Here is an 18,722-nt window from a genome sequence, read left to right as displayed (position 1 = left end):
CTACTGTAGCTGTCAGAGGAGATTTAACCTTCACACTCCGTAGTCACATGTAACCGGGAAACAAACCACTTTCTAAAACTTAACCCGACCCTGCATTTTGTATTTATCACCCTTCTTCTCGTCTGCCTCCTCATTATGCTGTACAGGGAGGGAGGGCGTCTGGTAGAGGATCACGTGACCGCCGCCGATCCTGTCTTCTCGGGGAAAGAACCATAGAGACCTCACATCTGCGCACGCTCCGTCAGCGTCACTGTAAAGGGAAACATTGAAAGAAGCGTTTAGCGCAAACCCGGCATCTGGTTCTGAGTTGACGCCTTAGTATTCCGCCCTAGAGTCCCGAGAGTTAAAAGAAAACCAGGTACAACCTCAACGCTGCTGTCCTAAGTCTACTTACAGTGTCAGTTTCCTCGAACAGATTTATTTTTGAATGAAGGGCCGTGAAATTGTTCTGAGTATGCTCTAGGGTGGAGTTAAAACTCTTCCCTTGCAGGGCTTTGGGAGGATCACCCACTCAAGAGTTGCCCGGGAGGCTGACAGAATGTTGCAGAGCCCGACAAGGACTTTGCTGAGCGACCTGTCCAGGGGGAGGCGCGTTCTTTGCAGGGTGTTGCCCCCGTTCCCTCCCGGCTCACAGCTCAGCCCGTTTCCTCGCGGCCTCTCGCGACGGGCTTTTTATCAGTGGGGCTCGTGGGCTTTGGGGCTGCTGAGAGACAGAAGGAAACAGCGCGAAGAACCCAAGAGCTGCTGATGTTCATACAACACTCTGAACCACGTTTTAGCTGACTGTGTTGTAAGGACCCAGCCATCTGGTCAGTTTACCCTGCAATGGGTTATGGGGACCCACAGAATGAACCCAGGTTAATTGAGTCAAGTATTTTTCGGTTAACCATGGGGGATGAGCAGCGTGTTCAAATGCAACCTGTTTTGATTTGATTTATCGAAGGCAGTAACAATATGTATCTTGGACACTGAAATGTTTCTCTTTTCCAAGGGCTGGAAAACCTCGTAGAGGGCAGAATGGAAGGCAGTTCCTCAGGTTTCAGGGATGCCCACAGGGTGTGGTCAAAAAAGTCAAGATGGCGGCCATGATGGTGTGATCGAAGTCTTGTGTGCTTTTATGTGTGATGGATGTGCAACACACCCCAAAAGTGTTAGAGCTTCAATGGCACCTCATGGCCACTATCCTGTGTTTTTTTTTATGGTGGTTTGGTTATTCGTGCAATGGTGGGATGCAATCCTAAACATATGTGGTTTATTTTAGTACAGTTTTCAACATAAATATATGTAGGATGACATTTCAAACTTAAAATCCTAAATACATTTTCAGATTTAATGAAGCTCAATGAACCGGCATCAGTGAAGAGCTGAAATTTTGTGTTTGCTTACTTGGTAGTAAGCATGAGAGTATGTCAAACCTGGTGTCCTTACTTTTGAGTAATGTAATGAACTGTTTTATTGAATTCAGATATCACATTACAGTAAGCTATAATGTGGTTCATTAGCTTCTGGCATAATGTGATGCGTGAACATGAGCCATTATAATTTGTAAGCCAAAGTTTATAGTTTAATGTTATGAGTGAACCAGGCCTTTATGCTCGGATGTTTTCAAAAATTGTAATTAAATCATGATTTAGCATGATGTGAACTTAGTGCCCTTGTGTCAGAACTGAAACGAAGATCAGATTCGCCAACAGTATAATGGTATATGTAAAAAAAATACAAATTCAGATTCCTCATTTCTTTGCTGTGTTTCCAATATAAGAGGAGAGTTGTACTGACTGAATTTCTGGCTGTTACACATTCTCGAATGTGGTAGGAAGTCCTATCCTATTGACATTATTCTAATTTTATTTAGCTGGTTTGTTCATTTGTTGGGAGAGAGAATAACATCTGTGCTTAGCAGATAAAATATGCTGTAAATAAAATTACTGTGCCTTTAAATCTGAGATCAGAGATGGAAGTTCCACAAATAAACAAAACCCTTTTCATAACTAATATTTCCACCTTTTAAGATTCTGCTTGCTGTGAGACTAAAGCCCAGAAGAAAAGTTGATACCACTGAAATAAAATATCCTTATGTAGGGCTGAGAGGGGTTGGTGTTTTGTTTGTTTGTTTGTTTTTACTTTTGTTTCAGAATGCTACTTGCTTTATTTGAGATTTTACATTTAAGGTCTGTGTATCTCACCACACATGTATGAAAGGCAATCAGGAACCAGAAGTCTCTGGAAATACATGCAGACTGGAGCCCTTCTCATCCTATTAAAGGAAAGGAAGTCGAAGAGGCCATTAAGTCTGGTTAGTATTTGATCAAGATATTTCTTCTGTTGGCTTGCCTTTTATCTTAGCTTGGGTGCTTTCAACATTAATGGATCTCTAAACAAATGAGTTCATTGCAGATGCACTGCATCATCTCTTCTGTTATACTGCCTGTTGCTCAAGCCCAATGTTCCACTGACAGGATTTATCTTACCATGGTTTAGTAATTCTGCTTATATCATACTTGCCATTGTGCTTCTTGACTTTCAGCTAGCTTGTTATCCATGCTTTGTGCATTAATGTAGAATAATGGGTCAAACTATTTGTGTTCCGCCTCCCTTTCCCTTGCACCTGTATGTTTGTTGTTGTTAAACAGTTTCCAGAACAGCTTTGCTGCTGTATTTTATCTACTAGTTGCCAGTTCTTACTCACCAATGGTCCTATGCTCCCACTCCCTTGTATTTGAGTTTAAAGTCTTCCAGACCAAGTTAGGCAGTTGTCCAAAGTTATACTTTATCTCCTTAGTGAGATGAGTTCCATCTAATATGGATTAATTCTCTTCATCCAGAGCACCACACTAAATGCCTCCCCCCCACCCCCCATGACTTTTTTCTAGAGAATGGAAGTGAACCAATCCACTGACTCTTCTTAGGCAAAGCATTCTGCTAAGAGAGTGCCAAGAAAGTCCATGAGTTTTTGTTTAATGAACATTTACCCCACCTCTCCATAAAAATGATACTCAATGCAGATAACATTCATAATAGAAATGAACCCAAGTTACATTTAAGCATATCAATAAATTATAAACACATGCAAGAACAGGCCTTTGAGAAAAACCTGTTTGTGCGCAAAATGTTTGAAACAATTATTTCACTTTCAGAATGAGTTGTTTTGACCATTCTGGAAGGGCTTTGAGTTTAGAATGAGCAAAATCACAATTCTGAGTGTAAGCAACTATTTTGGACTTGAAACTGTCTTGAACTAAAAATGGAAAGTTTTCACATCTGAAGTGAATAATATTTAAAATGTTCTGCACACCACTACAGTACTTGTTTGATATTGCTTATGGAGGTAACCTCTATTCTGAAATGCTAGAAAGGAAGAAAGAATCAGAGTGTTACTATCTAATGGCAGCAACATGGTACAGTCTCTGTCATCATATGAGACACTTGAGAGTTGTTGAATTGAATTAAGGATGGCAACATGATGCACTGCAAATATTTTGGACTATTGCTCCCACAATTCTTTTATCATTGACCATGTGAGCTTAGGGTTGTTAGAATGGTGAAAACATCTGGTGAGTATAAGAACATAAGCACTGCAGGACTGGACCCCTGGACTGCTGGATTGGACCCTGGCCTGTCTGTTCCAGCAGCCTGTTCTCACAGTGGTCAGCCAACTTCACAAGGAAGCCCACCAGTCTCCCAGCAGATGGCCTTCAAGGCAGTCACACTGCCATCAAGGCTTAGCCAGTGATCTCCATGATTTCCATGAATTGATCCATCCTTTCTTTAAAGCCAGCCAAGCTGGTAGCCAGCACCATATCTCGTGGTAAAATCCTGGTTATCACTTATAATTAAATCAGGTTACCTATCTTGATCAGATTTTAAGAAAAACTCCTTATTCTGATATTTTTACTTTATACACTTTGGCATTTAAAGAATCAGCTATTCATTAAGACCCTTGTGACACAGACTAGGTTCATAAATGATGCTTACATTACAGGAAGGAAGTCTGTGTTCCCAAGAATACATTCAATAACAACTTTTTGAATCAGTAGCTTCATGTTACTTCTAGATTGGTTGAAACATTATTTTTACACTATAGTAAAAAGGAATATGTAAATAGCACATGAGGGATAGGAATACTTAAAGAAAACCTAGAGGCGTCTCTTAAAGTTGCAAGTTAAAAATCTGTAATCACCTTCTTGAACAGAACATACTGAATATATCACTTCAGAGGTAGTTTGTAATGAAAATGTGAGAAATCAGCAGTGTGAAAGAATGATGCAGGACTAATTAAGTGCTGCTAATTTCTGCTCTCTCTGTATTAGAAATGAGGAGACTTTATTTTCAGTAGCATAAAAAACAGAAGAAAAGTCTTTTGTGATTAAGAACCAGAATTATTAGGCTTGCTTTTGGGAAAATATTTTTTTTAAAAAGGAAATATATTTTTAAACAATGGTTTTAATTTTAATTATTCCCACTGCACATAGTATGAAAACTTTTCTGTTCTTGCGTTATTAAAATTTACAGTTAGCTAAACATAAGGAATTAAGTCTTTTGATAGATGTAATGAAACCAGGGTTGGATTCTACATCTATTCAGATGTTTGAGTACAACCTAGGAATGATGCAAGGTGAAAGAGAGCAAGGAGGTATTCACATGAGAAATGAGTAACAGAGTACTTCAGTAATCCTCACGTATATTAGATATGGCCATAGTTGGGCAATAAAAAAGAAACCAACTTTTAAGATATGTGCCTTGGGACAGTTGGTCCTAGAACTGACCAGAGATGAGGCAACCCTAGATTTAACCCTAAATGATAACCATGAGGGGGAAAGGTGTAAATATTATGGAACTGACGGGAAACAATGACAACGTGATGCATTATATTTAGTACTATACTTGTGCAAATGGAAAATTGCCAGCAGGCTTCGACCCAGTCATGTTTGACTACAAAAGGGAAACCTGGTGAAAAAGAAACTGAAAGGAAAATTCAAGAGGACCAAATCTTTCCATAATGCCTAGAGCAGTGTTTCTCAACCTTGGCAACTTTAAGATGTGTGGACTTTGACTCCCAGAATTCCCCAACCAGCATGCTGCCTGGGGAATTCTGGGAGTTTAAGTTTCTAGCCTGGTTCCTTAACCACTACACCAAACTGGCTCTTTCACCAAACTTAGTTGTTTGAAAATGTTAGGAGGCTCACTGATGGAGGCAATTCTGTCAACATGGTATGCTTGGATTTTCAAAAAGCCTTTGACAAAGGTTTGTCTCCTCTGCGTAAGAGGTACCTGTTTGTTTGTTTGTTTTCTATAGCCATCCATCTCAGCAAGTGGTTGTCCATGATGAGAAACAAATTGCTGGAATTAAATGATTCTTGATCCAATTCAATATCTAGAAGGTTACAAGTTTCCAATCCCTATTATACGTAATAGGTTCTTTTCCTAAGTCCATGGTTTTAATCTTATGAACTACAACTAAGCATGAATAAATATAGTCTTGCCATTTACTAATGTAAAAAAATCTGTTTTGAGTTGCAAGATTTGGTTCCAACTACCCTCAGTGCAAGCTAAATCCTACCTTTCATCCTTTTTGTTATATATTGACTAAGTTTTGGAGGGTCGTGAAGCAGAAAGACTATTTGACTAGAAATACTCACACTTCATCATTAATTTCTTCTTCAAAAATCCCACTGAACTGAAGAATACAGTTCTCATGAAGTCATTCTTGGGAGACTGTCCAGTGGGTTTTGTTTTTGCTTTGCTATATGTATATTCTACAGCAATATATTTTAATAGCACACAACCCAACAACCCAGTGCTGTCCAGATGTGTTGGCAGTAATACTGCCTGGGGATTCTAGAAGTTTTCCAACTTATTTAGAGAGCACCAGATTGGAGATGGCTGCTTCAATAAATCAGAGGTGGATAAGGGCATCCTTACACCAAGCGTATATGTCTGAGATTCCTCATTGCTAAATTGCTGAAAGCATTTCTCAAAAATTACATGTTGTTCCCAAATTAAATATATTTCTGAAAAAGTAAAGGCACCTTGATCTTCTGTGGTACTGCAATACAAATATTTTTAATGCCCCCAAATCTGAAGATTCGTGAAAGTCATTTGTATTTTAAAGAGTTAAAAATAATGCTGAGATAGCGTTTTCAGCTTAGCAGAAGACTTCTTCAAAATCCTAACATCTTATCTCTCCTTATGATGAAACTGCAATTGATTGAAATTGTACTTAGGAAACAATTATGGCAAACTATTCTTTTCTTTTTCTTTTTTTTAGCTAGGGGAGGAAACAGGAATTTCCATGTAATACAATATGGGTGTTAAAGGCTTGCATTCGTTTGTGGTCAATGCCTGTCTGGATGGATGCCTAGTGGTGAACCTGAAAGAAGTGGCTGAAAACCATTGTAGAACCTATCCTGGATCAGTTCCTGTTCTTGTAGTAGATGCTATGTCTTGTCTTCGACAGTGGTATACCCCACAATCTTGGGTCTGTGGGGGCCAATGGTGTGAATATCTTTCCAACTTGGACAGTTTTATAAATCGCTTTACAACCGCTGGTATCAAACTAGTATTCTATTTTGATGGCCTTGTAGAGCAAAAAAAACGAGATGAATGGGTCAAACGAAGATTGAAAAATAACAAAGAAATAGCTAAGATCTTTCAGTTCATCAAAGCCAATAAGCAGCAACCTGGGAGAGGAATGTTCTTTATACCATCTGGACTGGCCACATTTACACGCTTTGCCTTGAAAACCCTTGGTCAAGAGACCATATGTTCATTGCAAGAAGCAGACTATGAAATAGCATCTTATGGACAAAAGAACAATTGCATGGGAATTCTTGGAGAAGACACAGATTACCTGATCTATGATACTGCTCCTTATTTTTCCATTAATAAACTACACTTGGATTCACTAGAAACAGTAATGTTCTCAAGGCAAAATCTCTGCCATTGGCTTGGTCTCAGTGTCCCAGACCTTCCTCTTTTTGCTTGTCTTCTTGGCACAGACATTGTCCCAGAAAGTGCTATGGAAGGTTTTCGGAATCAGTGTTTATCTTCGTATCAGGCGAAAAGACACAGCTGTGACAAAAAAACAAAAATTATTCTTGCTGTGGCAAATTATATTTCAACTATTCCACATGTATATGAGAGTTTGATAGTTCTGGAAAAAATGCTGCCTTTGGGATCAGACAAATCAATATTACGCAAAGGAATAGAATGTTATCTGCTGCCTGGACAGCATTCTCCGTGGCTTCCTTGTGACTTTCCATCTCTCTCAGCAGCAGAGCTGAAGAAAGATATCCCTGTTTGTTTAGATCAGGAGATCTTCCAGGTAATTCCTCACCTGAGTTACCTGAATTCAGGTAACTGCAAATAGCTGGTACTTTGGCTGTTACAGGTACACAGAAGGATGTTTTATCAAGCATGTTGGGTACTAGTACTTCCCTATATTATTTTCTTTGGAGGGGATATGGGATTAATTTGTTCTCCTTTTATATTAAATCCTCATTAGTCTCCCAATGATAGTCAACAAAGTTAGATTACTCATAGTCCACCTATGACCCTTAGATTCATTTTTATGGCCTCTGGAGCAGTTCAAGAATGCACTGCTGAAGGTGGCAACAAAAGGTAATTCCAACAGAAGAGAATATCTGTAGCTCAGGGTTGGTGCTCTCTGAGCTTGGTGGTTTGCTTGCAGACATTTCATCACCCAGCCAGGTAACATCATCAACAGCTCCACAACAAAAGGTAATTTTGATTTTTATGCTTTTTCTTTTTTGCAAATGTCAGTGAAACAAAGGCTAACGTAAGTACAGCAGATCGGTGCTAGGTTTAATCCATCTATTTTACCTTAATCCCCCATATCAAAAAGGCTGAAAATTTAACTCCCCCCAAGGTGTCACCACATCACTGCTAGGGTCTCTGTGGCCCTCATAGGCTGAAAAAAAGAATTAAAGGTGTGTTCCAAGGCAAAAAGAGTCCACCCCAGTTTTAAGTATGGAATGACAACAGCAAAAGCAAATAATACTTTTTTATTCTGCTTGTGACAGATAGCTAAAGAACAACATGTACGAGCTGAAAATCACATGGTGTACAATGTCCTAAGCTGTGCAGAGGTTGAGTGCAGCAATACATTGGAAGATGAATATGACGCATCACTTCCTGGGCAGGCACTTATCTATTGCCCTGCTCGCCAGCACATCTATTCCATCCTGCTGGAGTCTGCAAAAGGTAAAAGGCGCAGTGGAACTTAAGAATCCTTGAAGGTGGGAGTAATGAACTACAACTGGGCCACAACCTTATTCACAAGCTTTGGAAAAGTGATTTATGCAGTTTCTAAATACAAGGCTCACATAGGTACACAATTTAGTCCTTGATACTGTAGACAAGTCACATGTAATTAATTAGAAGACCATTGGAAATAATTGAAGGGAACGGTGTATACTTGAGGGCTGGTGCATTTTTGAACCTTTTAAGGAGATCTTGTAAAGCCTCCCTAATAAAATACTCATGAAAGCTGTTAATAATCAGAAAACAGAGCAAAGCAGTTACATTTAGCCTAGTTTAACAGATTTCTTTAAGATATTATTTTAACAGAAATGTGTATTTTCTTCCCCGATGTTGAAACAATAATCTTAAATGAGATTGGGGAGTTGTCTCTAAGGTGTTAACTCTTTTTTTCAAAATTACATTTAGAATAATAATGATGGAAAATGAATTTTGGTATAAATTTAACAGGAAAAACATAATACAACCTAAGCTGAAGCAATTCTCCAAATGGACTGCATAGTCATATTAATTAGCACAAAACTTGGGATGAAACAGCAACAATATGTATGATTTTTATTTTTTGGAAGTGTACCTTTTTATTCTAGGCAGATAGAACACAGCTACCTTGATCTTTGATAGATTAATTTTCAGATTGATGCCTCTCTTTGCATCATATAAGCTATCTAACATTCGCTGCAAATTATTCAGGTTGTCAGCTAACATGATACCATCTGCTACAAAAGTACTTGCACTTTCATGTCTCCAGCCAAACACCTCCAATGTCACCAAAAGTGTTCCTTATAAACGTACTGTATTCATAAATACATTAAAGAGCCAATGGAATACCACACATCCTTGTCTCACTCCCTGCTTAGTATTGAACCATTCACACTAATTCTACTCTCACACATACTTTACTTCAATCTTATACCACTCTAACCACATTCAGCAACCAATCATTAACTCCGTAATCATGCAAAACATTTCATAATTTAAACCTGTTTGCTTTATTACTTTCTCTAAACAAATATGCAATAAACTTTCTCATATTCACACCTTTTTTCAATTACACACTTGAGTCCAAAAATATGGCCTGCATACCCCTGCCTGGTGTAAAGCTTCTTTGCACATTACACATTTTGTTCACTTATCAGTTCTGTTAAGTGAACACATTAAACAAGCTGCCCAGCCGCTCCATTAGAAGCCACACCTAGATTTTAACAGTTCATTCCATCCATGAAAACACTCTGGGACAACAGGAAAAGCCTGCCTGCACCCCCTAAAAGAGTCACACACTGCCAGGTCTGCTCGCTGAACATGGAGGCAGTCTGTTCAGTCGGCCATCTTCCCAGAAGTCTCCCTGGTATAATATATACTTCTGTATTTTCAGTTGTTTTCAAATATTCATAGCATTTTGAATCACAAATTAAATTTAAGTTTTAACACATTTTTGACCCAAGGGATGCTCTACTCGGAATCATCTGAGTTTCTGGTTTCATCTGGACGTTACCTTGTCATCTTCACATTGGAAATATTTTTGTTTGAATTGCTTGTATCCTGACTCTCAGGGTGCTCTGCCCTTTGAAAGGATTCTTATTCGTATTTGTCAGCATACATGGCATGAATGTCAGAAGCCTTTTCATCTTGGGCTAACAAATGGTTTGTTCCAAATGGTTTCCACCCCATTCGCATAGCCCAGCCCTGCGCCCTGCCCTTTGCCAGGGAGCTTCCTGGTGGAATATTGAAAAGGGAAGGAGGGGTGCTAAGGCTTTGGTGTGCTCTGAAGTTAAACTTTGTTCGGGGTACCCCAATAGCCCCTCAGTTGGTAACAGTTTTCAAATGCTGCATGCGTGAATAATCATATCTTTGATACAAGCTGCAGGCTTTAGCAACTAATAGCATCCAAGTGAAGATTCGATTGCATCCTGCAAAAGCACATGGCACTTTTTCTTCTAAGGGCAATTTCACAGTCCCTTTGTTCCTGATATAGGACTGGGCTGAGCATTTTATACTCAGGACAGCATGCAGCCCACTGGATCTGGTACCCATTCAGATTACTGATGGTAATTTTGCACCATTTTGATGTGGGGTAACACAAAAACTATTGGCATGCTTAATTCAAATAGGGACAGTGCAGGTTTTTCCTGTTTTGAGGAATATCTGTTTGCAAGTGACACTTTCTGAAATTTACTTGGGAGATGGGACCAGAAATCTACAAAGCAATGTACCCTATTCCTGAATCTCCCAGATGATCAAGAGAGATACCATGTTCAGTGGTACTGAAAACTGCAGAGCAATCATAAAGAGAACCAGTCAAATTATAATCAGTGGTACTCCATGTTGATTATGGCAGTATCTATATATTACTAAAACTCTCATGTCTGTTTAATTCTTTGTAACCTTCATTTAGGCAAAATGTTGCATCATAGGGCAAAACTTTTTCAACAAAGGTACCTCGAATGGGCTAATTTACAGAATGCTGGGACCCATTACTCCTGTGGAATGAAATTTGGGAAAGTTTTTCCCGTTTCAGGGCTGCTGAACTGCTGCTGTTCAGCGCTGTTGCTGCGCTGCCACAGCCAGCCACAGTCACGTGAACCCCATTTACAACATTCTGTGACAGCTTTCCACAAGTCAGTGGGGAGGCCCTCACTCCCTCCCCCACCCGGCAGCAGCCAGTTACCTGCCTGTTGGCTTTGGACTTGCAACTTCCTACCTAAGAAGCTTGCAGGGAGAAAGTCAGTGGGGAACCTGGCAGGGAAGGTCTCAAGTTGCTTGGGTAGGTCTCCCCACCACCCCACACAATATCAACCCATAGTCTATTTTGAAAAGTCAGGGTAGTTTGCTTCCTCAAGGACTGCTTGAATTTTTCCCAGGTTAACAAGAACAATACTGGCTCCTGAAATATGGAACACCTATTCAGTTTTTACTATCTTTACCCAGCGTGATCCTCTGATCTTCTAAAAGTGTTAGAGCTAGCTCCTAAGATTTTCAGCCTAGGAGAGTTCCATTCTTCAAAATATGCTCAACTTATGTATTGAATTGGAAATGATAATGTGGGAAGTGGAGATTACTTGAAGAGCAGTTGAAACATTTTAATTGAAATCCATAGGTTGCAGGTTTCATACAGTGTATGTCTCTTATTGGATTTAGATGGTATATTTTATAATTTAAAAAGTCAATGCAAAAATGATACTGTCATTTGAATACAAGCAACTATAAAAATGGTGGATTTCCTCCTTTAAGATTGGCAGTCTACTTGAGACCTCAGAAGACAAAATCTGACCAAACCTATGAAGGTTATGATTCAGTTATGATTTATTTGACACATTTATATGCTGCCAACCTCTGAATGGCTTTGTGTGGCTGCTATATGTATGTGTGTGAGAGAGAGTATGTATATTTATGCCACCTCCTAAACTGAAACAAGGAAAGGGTTTTCTCCAATTCCAATAGCAATTTGCTCGACAGTGAAAGTTGCATCATAGAAAAAATAAAACTATTAGATGTCAGTCACTATTAGATGGCAAGACTTTCTAGTCTATTTAGTTATTTTAAATGGATTAAAGGGCATTTATTTAAAATACTTGTATACTGCCTTTCTATGGATCATGCCTAAACTAGCTATCAGTAATAATATAGATATTGTTCTTTCTTGCTCGTTTTTTCTAAATGCAACTCTGAATTGTTCAGATGTAGAAAATCCTCTTCAAAAGGAAGAGCTTATGGGTGAAGGCATGCCTGGGAAGAGAGGGAGATTTTTCAGATGTCACAGGTTTGATGCAACTAAACATATCTGAAACATGGAAGACCCCTAATACAGCATTGCAATTTCATGAATCATTATCACAACAAATATGGCTCATGGTCACCCAAAGTGCTGATAGAGTGGGCTGAGCATATAATGTATTCTATATTGTCACGTTGTGGCTGTATAAATCTGTATGATCAAGCTATTATTTTTTCATTTCTAAATGATTGAATTTCTGGGTTTATTTGGCTCTAAATCAGGGTTTCCCAAACTGTGAGCTGCACCTTCCTTAGGGAGGTGCAGACAGAGTCCAGAAGAGGTGTAAAAAGCCTTTTAGTTACCACCTTCCCCAAAGTTTTGTTGCATTTTTTTCATTGTTCATTTGTGTTCATTTTGGTGTTGGATTTTTAGGGGAGGTGTGTACATTAAGATTACACTAAAGGGAGGTGTGATGGCAAAAGGTGTAGGAACCCCTGCTCTAAACGTACCCGCCGTTCTTTTGAAAGTTGGTATAGGATCCACTGGGTTTTAATCGCTTCTAAGTGGATATGAGATTGAGCCTAAATCTTCATACCTTTCTATTTAAAGGAGTAAAAAATGTTCAATGTCTGTTCTCAACTAAGCTCATTGAACCAATTCTCTACTCTTTAGATGCCAGTGGAAGCTATCCTGTAGTCAAGGAGTGGTTTGTGTATGCTGGAAATTCCCTACAGCAGCCAGACCTTGTACAACCGAAACAACTTCCAGGTAGAACAAGATGTCATTCTGTATTTAAAAAATGAACTTAATGTTAAATGTTAAAAAATATCCTATAAGATGTTTTAGTTTTGGGAACCAGACATCTCTAAAAAGTCAAGTTACATAAACGCACTTACTTTTTTTTAAATCTGTAGCATGCCAAGAGGCTTCTGACTTGTAAAAACAATAAACATCAGTAAAATTCCACTCATTAAGAACCAGAAGAATGATTCTACAATAATTTAAAACACACACACACACACCAAGCAAACAACACTCTTTCCAAATAAAACCTAAGGGCAGCGAGCAAGAAAGATTCAGACTGGGCCAATTATCATATGTACTTAGATTAAAATAGTCATCACTGCCCTATTCTAGGTTGAACAAAAGAGTCGGCTTTATCTTCTCTAGGGATGAAATTCATAATTAAGATGCCACTTCAATAAGGCCCTGCATCCTAATTTAGGACGAGGCCAACCCGTCCTAATTTAGTACTCAAGCACATTTGATAGAAACATTCACTGCAGTATCCCAAACATGACCCATAAGCCTTTAATTACCAAGGATCAACTCTGAATAGTAAATTGGGAGCCACTACAATTCTTTCAGCATAAGTATGCTATCTGCAAATCATTCTTCCTAGGTTGCTAACCTTGATGAATGCTGCTTCCAGGCATGGGGGCAGTCCACTTGTACATGTTTGGTACATGTGAGAGGAGGGCTTCCTATATGCCTCAGGTGGGCCATTGGGTGAGACAGAATGCTGGCTAGATATAGGCCTGATCCAGCAAGTCTATTCCTAATAAGTAGTGTGCTCTGTGTGTGTGTGTGTGTGTGTGTGCACACGTATCACACATTGCTAGAAGCAGCCACAATGATGCATGGACCAAACTTAAGAAAATATATTAATTACTCATATGCTGGATCCAAAAATACTCCAAGACTGTATTTATGTTCCTTTCAAGAATGTAACCGCAATAGTTAATAGTATCAAACAATAAGGAGATGTCAAGAGATTTTAATGAGGAACAGCTTGTCTGTCTCCTGGCAGAGATCTTTATCCAGGGTAACCAATGCAATTTTTGTTCTTAATCAAGCCAGAAACTAGACTGCTCAGGATCTAGATCAATCTTCCCCCGACCTGTTGCCCTCCAGATATGTTGAAATTAGTTTCTAGGATTCCTGGGGAAACCAAGATAGAGAAGGCTGATCTAGATAATTTCATCCCCTATTACTTATAATAGATCTGCATATTTATTACATTTCTAATTAATTTTTCACGTTGTAACGTTTGCCTATTCTAATAGACTCAGTCTCACAAGTAGATGCTGAATGATAACTGGTTTATTGAAAGAATAGTGTGCAATACAAAGAAAGATGAGAATGAGCAAAAGCGCGCCAAATACAAACTAAAACCCCTCGCTTCCAAGCCAGTCCCGCCCCGCTCCCTCCTTAACAACCACCCCCTCCCAGGTGTTGAAAACCGTTACCCACATCAGCCTGAGAAAGTGACCTTGAACATGCCCAATAGCCCAAACAACATTCCACAGTTGCAACAGCAAGATTACAGCCAGGCACGACTGGAAATTTCCACCCAGCAAACCCGGATCAGAAAAGTGACATGCGAAACGTTACGATGTATGCAAAACATTGAAACGATGAACATGACACACGTTAGAATAGTATTTGAAATGTTTTTTTGTAATATTATATATTTTCAAGAGTCTGTATGAACAGATTTTTGTTTGATCTTCACTGTTAACGAATATTTCTCAGTTTCCCAGAATAAGAGCCTCATTTATCGGATGTCATGGGACTTAAGCTTAATTTAAGTGGTTGATCGAGCATCAGCTTAATGACATAGGGTATTCTTTCCAATAAATTTACCTGATGAGTTCCGTTCTTCTCATCATCCCCAGGGAAACCAGTAAAAACGAAGAAGTACACATTCTCTGAGATGTAAAGTAAATCCTTCCTAACTAAATGAAAAGAAAATGCTAATTAACATATAATTGAGGAAGGACTGTATTTCAGTAGTAAAACAGATGCTTTTCATGCCAAAGGTTTGAGACTCTGTTCCTGACATTTGCAGGCAGAGCTGAGAAACCATGAAACCCTGCTAAGAATTAGCATAGGTCGCATGAAGTAGATGGCCAGTGGTCTGACTTGGAATCAATTCCATACCCAGGACTGTCAAAAAGATACTGTAGGGGCCTCCTTAGGGCCCTTTGTGCTGCTTCATTCATTCATTGCATTGATAATGACAGAGAAAAAAATGATGAAAATGAGGAGAGATTATGCATAGAGTCTGTATGGAGGAAACAAGCAAAACAGCAGTAGAAATAGCATCAATTTCTTGATAAAAATTCAGGGTGGATGATCTGTTAATTCTAATTCTCACTTTTGTTCTGAATGCTCTGGCTGAATAATATGCCTGGAATTAAGAAATCTTAAAATCTGAGCCTGCTTCTCTTGTTGGGCCAGCTGCATATTAGATGTATACAAATACCCAGACCACTCAGATATGGTCTATTCTTTGGGTGGGAGTGACTCAGTTTCAGTTATGGTAGAAATATCTCCCCTAAATCTGGAGTGAGGATTGGCATGGTGAAAAGAGAGATAGCCCATTTTTAAAATGCTTTTTATATGCAGGCAGCACACAGCATTTGGAAAGAATTTTGTACTGTGCTATTTTTTCCTTCTATGGATGCAACAACTTCAAGTGATCTCTTATGGAATTTGCTCACAGAAAATCATATTTGGGCTGAACATAAGTATGAGAAATTTCAATAAAACATGCCCTCAAAAGGAGGATTTATACTGCAGCTTCCCTTTGAGCAATGTTTGGTACTTCCTCAGAAAGGAAAACCTGTTCTATTTCAGACTAGTCAAGAAGAGTTCCAGTTTATTTTTAATGCAATATTCCAAAACAAGTATTTTTCTAAAAAGTGAGCAGTCTATCTTTGTATGCCTGAATTTTTCTCATGCATTTTTATTTCTTGCAGGAAGAAATGGTAGCTCATCAAATAAGGAGCTTGGCACTGTGACACTTTAAATCATAAAATGCTTTGATGGGCAGTTACTGCATTTCAGTCAAAATCAAATGGAGAAAAATAAATTTAATTTCACATTTGTTTAAATAATCTTTTTGGAATGAATACATATACATATAGTTGCACCTGTCTCTGTTGTTTATAAGGCAAAACAAAACTAGGTTAAAATCATGTTCCATTAAACTTTGCTGCTATTTAACAATGACTGAGCTCATACCTCATGCTAAATCATAGTTTTGTTAATAATTGTTTATTTAATAAGCCAACATTTTTGGCTCATGCAAAATAGTAATCCATGGCAAGCAAACTATATTACGACGTGAGAGCTCAGTCATCATTCATGCAGCCTTTACCAAATTACTGAGTTAAACATCTAATTAAATTGGTAGACCTAGTAAAATTTTGTCTGATTTTTTAATTAATTTAGTAGAAAAGAATCCTTTGCATTTGATGTGACTACATACATTCCCATGAGGTATTGGCAGATGCTGTTGCTCAAGAGACATCCTTGTTCAACCTGAGATCAATGTCAGGAGTTGCTTTCCATGTCTAGGTCTAGGTCTAGGTCTATCTTGCATTCTTGTACTCTCATTCTTCACTGAGAGTACATTAAGATCCTTGCAAGGAAGATTGCCTGGCTGCTGTGTGGCAACCTACAAGGAGATGAGCATTATTTGAGGATTCTAGAATCTATTTTGTTTTTTTACTAAAACCCTGAGGTCTACTAGCCAGAATCAGATACAAAATGGTGACTCAGATTCTGACAAGAGTCTGAATCAGTTACTAGCATCCATGAAAGATCAGGGAGATCTTTCTCCCTCACCTAAAGATCACATTCTAACTTTTTAAACATCGTATCAGAATTCCTGATCTCTCTCTCATGCTCTCTCTGAATAAAAAGAAGGATGTGCTTTATTAGGTCCTAAAAAGTGGAGATACCAGGAACTCTGTCTAGGACAGTATTCCAGAACCAGTGTGATACCCCTGAAAAGACCCAGTCCTTAATAGCCACTTGCCTCATCAGATTGGCAGTGGTATCTTGAAAGGGACTTCTGAAGAGTTTGAGTTGGTATATATGGACAAGATCTTTGTTCAGATAATCAGGGCTCAGGCTGTTCATATATTTAGGTTTATATACATTAATATATACATTAATATTAAAGATTTGAGATTTCATATATTATTTTAGTGGGGCTTACTCCTAAATAGCCCGAGGTTGCAATATTAAATATATTTATTAGGAAGAAAGCCTGTGGAATTCAGTAAGGCTTTTGAGTGAACACATTCAAGATTGCCTCCTAAAATATTTATATTATTGCCACCATTATTACTGTCAATGACTTGTAGAGGTTACCTGAAGACTGTGACATTGACTTCTAATGATAAACTCCTTTTTCTGTGCTTGTGTATTATTTTCCTAATTAAGTATTAAATTAAACTCCTGAATTGCTTCTCAGGACAAAGGTTCCTGCAGCCATTTGCTCATATTATCTTTGTTCTTTTAGAAAAGAAAAAAATCACAAGAAAAATATATAAGGAGTGAAAAAGAGGGAAATAGAAGTTCCTTTAATTGTGGGATATTTAGATATTCCTGCAGCAGAGCATGCTGTGGTATTGCTCAACTCCATATAGCTTTTGGGTGGGAAAGTACACATTTTCTTTAAACCTGGGGCCCTAAACTTAAGAAAATTCACACTTGGAAAGAAACCAGTCTTAAGGGTAAAGGAAAAAATATTTATTTTCTGTTTTGTATCTTCAGACAAAAGTACCATTTGGTTAAGTGAGTTTTGTTTGCTAAATAAACAAGCTCTTTTTTCACTCACTGTTTGATACCTCAACACTGTGATCATTTATAGTAGCCAAGTAGTTTTCTCAAAGGAATGCAACTTCTGTTTGTAATGATAAAAAGAGATAAAAAGACATGCTACCAAATGTAGCTTGATCAGTTAGGTCTTGAAATAGTGCCTGGCTTTATCTGAAAGGCAGAATTAAAATACTGTCTGGCAAGAATTTATCCACTTACTAGATATCAACGTTTCATCTCATATTCATTATTATTTTGGCAGTTAAGTAAAAATGATAAAAAGTAACATTTGTATCTTTTTCCTTTCTTTTTTTTTTGATATCTCTTTGTAAGATATATAAAATGCAGTATAACATAAGGGACTAAAAAGTGGTCTTGTTGAATATTGCATATAATATCTTCATGGATGTACACGCGTTTTGCATTGTCTAATGTCATCCCTTAGATAATAAGGTAATAAACTGTTGTGTCCTTATTTTGAGACTATTTCCAATATGCAGATTAGATCCTCTTATAATAAGACTAGATATTCTTACAACCTAAAGGAAATGCCCTGTCCAGCAATTTCTGACACATGGTGCAATCATAAAGCTGGATGGGTACACACATGTGAACAAATGCTTTGCTATTATAGAAGGAAGCAGGATGCCTAGTCCTATTCTTTAGTACTCGGGGACCACTGCTTTTGAAATGAATGAAAAAATATGTACCTTGCAGAATGCCCATATTACTTTTGATTGTACCAAAAGCCATTCAGTAGGATGCAGCAGGGACAATTTTCATTCAGTTACATTCTGCAAATACATATTATGATCATCCTGCATCAGCAGAATGCCAAGCCACATTTGACAGTTTATTCTCTTTCCTGAAATGACCCCTTCCATGCTCGAGGAATAAAGCCACATTGGGGTGGGGGTGAGAGGTAGAACCAATTGCTAGATGATGTAAATACAACACCTGTAAGATTCTCTGTTTCCAGAAAGAAGACTGTCAGTTGCAGCATGTCTGAAATTGTAGCTGCATGCAAAATACAGAGGTGATTGACATGGAAGGAAGTGACTGGTAGAGAAATAAGAAAGATTAAAGTGGATCCCTGTGAGATCACTTCATAAAT

The 18,722-nt window shown here is 38.3% G+C and overlaps 1 protein-coding gene across 4 annotated transcripts in view; it reads left to right on the top strand.

The window, feature by feature from the left end:
• Positions 1-2,199: 2,199 nt before the first annotated feature.
• Positions 2,200-18,722, top strand: part of FAM120B (family with sequence similarity 120 member B) — a 34,670-nt gene continuing 18,147 nt past the window's right edge. For all 4 annotated transcript variants that reach the window (XR_010068221.1, XM_063307301.1, XM_063307310.1 and 1 more), the window contains exons 1-4: positions 2,200-2,296; positions 6,269-7,324; positions 8,043-8,223; positions 12,665-12,760. Coding sequence is in view for 3 of the 4 variants with exons in the window: in XM_063307301.1 (XP_063163371.1) it covers positions 6,305-7,324; positions 8,043-8,223; positions 12,665-12,760 (1,297 nt within the window). In the remaining variant the exon portion in view is untranslated. The remainder of the gene's footprint in view (positions 2,297-6,268; positions 7,325-8,042; positions 8,224-12,664; positions 12,761-18,722) is intronic.

Source organism: Candoia aspera, chromosome 1 (assembly GCF_035149785.1).
Source record: "Candoia aspera isolate rCanAsp1 chromosome 1, rCanAsp1.hap2, whole genome shotgun sequence".
NCBI classification, from domain to species: Eukaryota; Metazoa; Chordata; class Lepidosauria; order Squamata; family Boidae; genus Candoia; species Candoia aspera.
This window is presented reverse-complemented; position numbering and strand designations above follow the sequence as displayed.